Consider the following 2,193-nt stretch of genomic DNA (forward strand, 5'->3'; position numbering starts at 1 on the left):
TGGAGTATAATTCGCGAGACGAATCTATTAAGCCTAATTAGTCCATGATTTGACAATGTGGTGCTACAGTAACCATTTGCTAATGATGGATTAATTAGGCTTAATAGATTCGTCTCGCGAATTAGCACAAGGTTCTGCAATTAGTTTTATAATTAGCTCATGTTTAGTCCTCCTAATTAGCATCCAAACATCCGATGTGACACTGTTAAAGTTTAGCACCTCGTATCCAAACAGCCCCTTAATTTGTCTCTTCAGGAGAGCTCGCTTTGACCTGTTTTTAATTGTGTTAAAATAAATAAATATTACTCATTTCAATGTTCTTACAAATATATATATATATATATATATATATATGAACAGTATTTCGATCTCAAAAATAAAAAAAGAAGAAGAACAATACTCCTATTTACAAGAAGATCAGAAAATGCAGACAATGCAAGGTACTCATACCCAACTACCAAGAGAGAAGCAGGCTATACTGTCCTGTCTGTCCACAGCCTTAAGCCCAAACTAACAACACCAAAATGTCACCACGACTTGCACCTGTTGCAAGTCACCATTAATTTCCCTCCACCTTACAATCTTCTTCGATCCAGCAGAGTCACCGTCCGTCTAGGAAGAATTACCCCTCAGATATCGCCGCCGTCTCCCGGCAGCGGCGCGGCTAAGGCGTCGCACCGGCAGATCGGGCACGTCGAGTGGCCGTGCTGGTGCAGCCACTGGTCGATGCAGTGGCGGTGGAACATGTGCAGGCACACCGGCAGCCACGCCGCCGTCTCCACCTTCTCCACGTCGCACAGGCACACCGCGCAGCGCTTGCACGGCGCCTCGCCGTCGTCCGCCGCCCGCGCGGCCGGTGGCTCCCGGGGAAGCGCGTCCATGCCGCCGTAGCCTTGTCTCCGCACCACGAACAGCGGCAACAGGGCGCCGTCGTCCCGCTGCCGCCGGCCGTACGACGCCAGGGTGCCATTAGTGACGACGCACGGCAGCGGCGGCGGCGGCACAAGCGGCGGATTCTGCGGAAGCGTGGTCGTGCCGCCGTGGCCTCCTTGTCTTTCCGCCACTGCAGGCAGCGGCAACGCCATGGCGCTACTGGCGGCGACGACGGCGCCAGCGCCGCCACCGGGCGGGTGGTGCCTGGGGCGCGGCGCGCGCTGGCGACGGAGGCGGCGCAGCAGCGCGGACCAGGGGATGAGGTCGGCGCAGACGCGCGGGTAGTAAGCGGCGCTGACGGTGAACCAGAAGACGAGGACGATGGCGAGCGCGAAGGTGGCGCCGAAGCGCCGCGCCGCCGCGACCCGGACGATCGCGTAGACGAGCGCGCCGGGGAGGCAGACGCACGCCGCGGTGGCGATGGCCAGCGCGCACGCGCGGGTCACGCAACCCTCCATGCGTGTTCCTGGGAATCCTCGAATGCTACTAGCTAGTCTTGGGGATCGAGCTGCGAAGGGGAGAGCGAGTGACGGCGAGAGGCCTTTTGTGCACGGTGCACTCGCGCACGCGCTTACTGCTTTCCCCGTCATCTTACGCGTGGGGCCCACGGCCACGCCACGCCATGCCGACGTTTTCCGTATTCCTTTCTCCGTCAGCAGGCTCCGTTTCCTATCTTGCTTTCCCCATCAGCAGCGTCGTGCGTTCCTGTGTTTCCGATCCCAAATCCCAGGTTGTGGAGATCCAAAAACTAAAGGGCCCCCAGGTACGCCGTATGCATACAGTAGTAGGTGTAACACTAGGTAAAATACATGCAACTACAGCGAATCCAAACTCGTAGAGCGCCAGGCCGAGTATCCGATGCTCCGACCCCAACTCCGTGCAAACGAAACGTCTCCTCGTCTCCTAATTTTCTCTTCTGCCTTTCATCTTAATTACGCGAGCCCGGCCAGGAGAGATGGGAAGGCCGGAGGTGGTTGGTCGACAACTCGACGAACGGCGGCTCTGCGTGACGGAGCCGATCGCGGCATCGCGCGCGCGGGGCTTCGTGCTAGAAACGATTGTGCAGCTGCCTCGTTGTCACGACTCGCCGGCATGGTATAGCCCCACGGGGCAGTCCGCAGCAAAACTAGAAAAGGTATAAATTTTGCCCAGTTCGATCTACATAGTGATCGGTAAGAATCCCGTGAATACATCTAATACCTTTGTAACTTTGAGATAGCTTGCAATTCCTTATTGTTCTTTTTGAATTGTCATCATAGT

The 2,193-nt window shown here is 55.9% G+C and overlaps 1 protein-coding gene across 1 annotated transcript; it reads right to left on the reverse strand.

Annotated features, from left to right (window-relative positions):
- Positions 1-629: 629 nt before the first annotated feature.
- Positions 630-1,391, reverse strand: LOC101779390 (E3 ubiquitin-protein ligase Os06g0535400). Its single transcript, XM_004954568.3, has one exon. It carries the CDS (start codon positions 1,389-1,391, stop codon positions 630-632), a length of 762 nt encoding a protein of 253 aa, XP_004954625.1.
- Positions 1,392-2,193: the final 802 nt, after the last annotated feature.

This window comes from Setaria italica, chromosome I, assembly GCF_000263155.2.
Source record: "Setaria italica strain Yugu1 chromosome I, Setaria_italica_v2.0, whole genome shotgun sequence".
NCBI lineage: Eukaryota > Viridiplantae > Streptophyta > Magnoliopsida > Poales > Poaceae > Setaria > Setaria italica.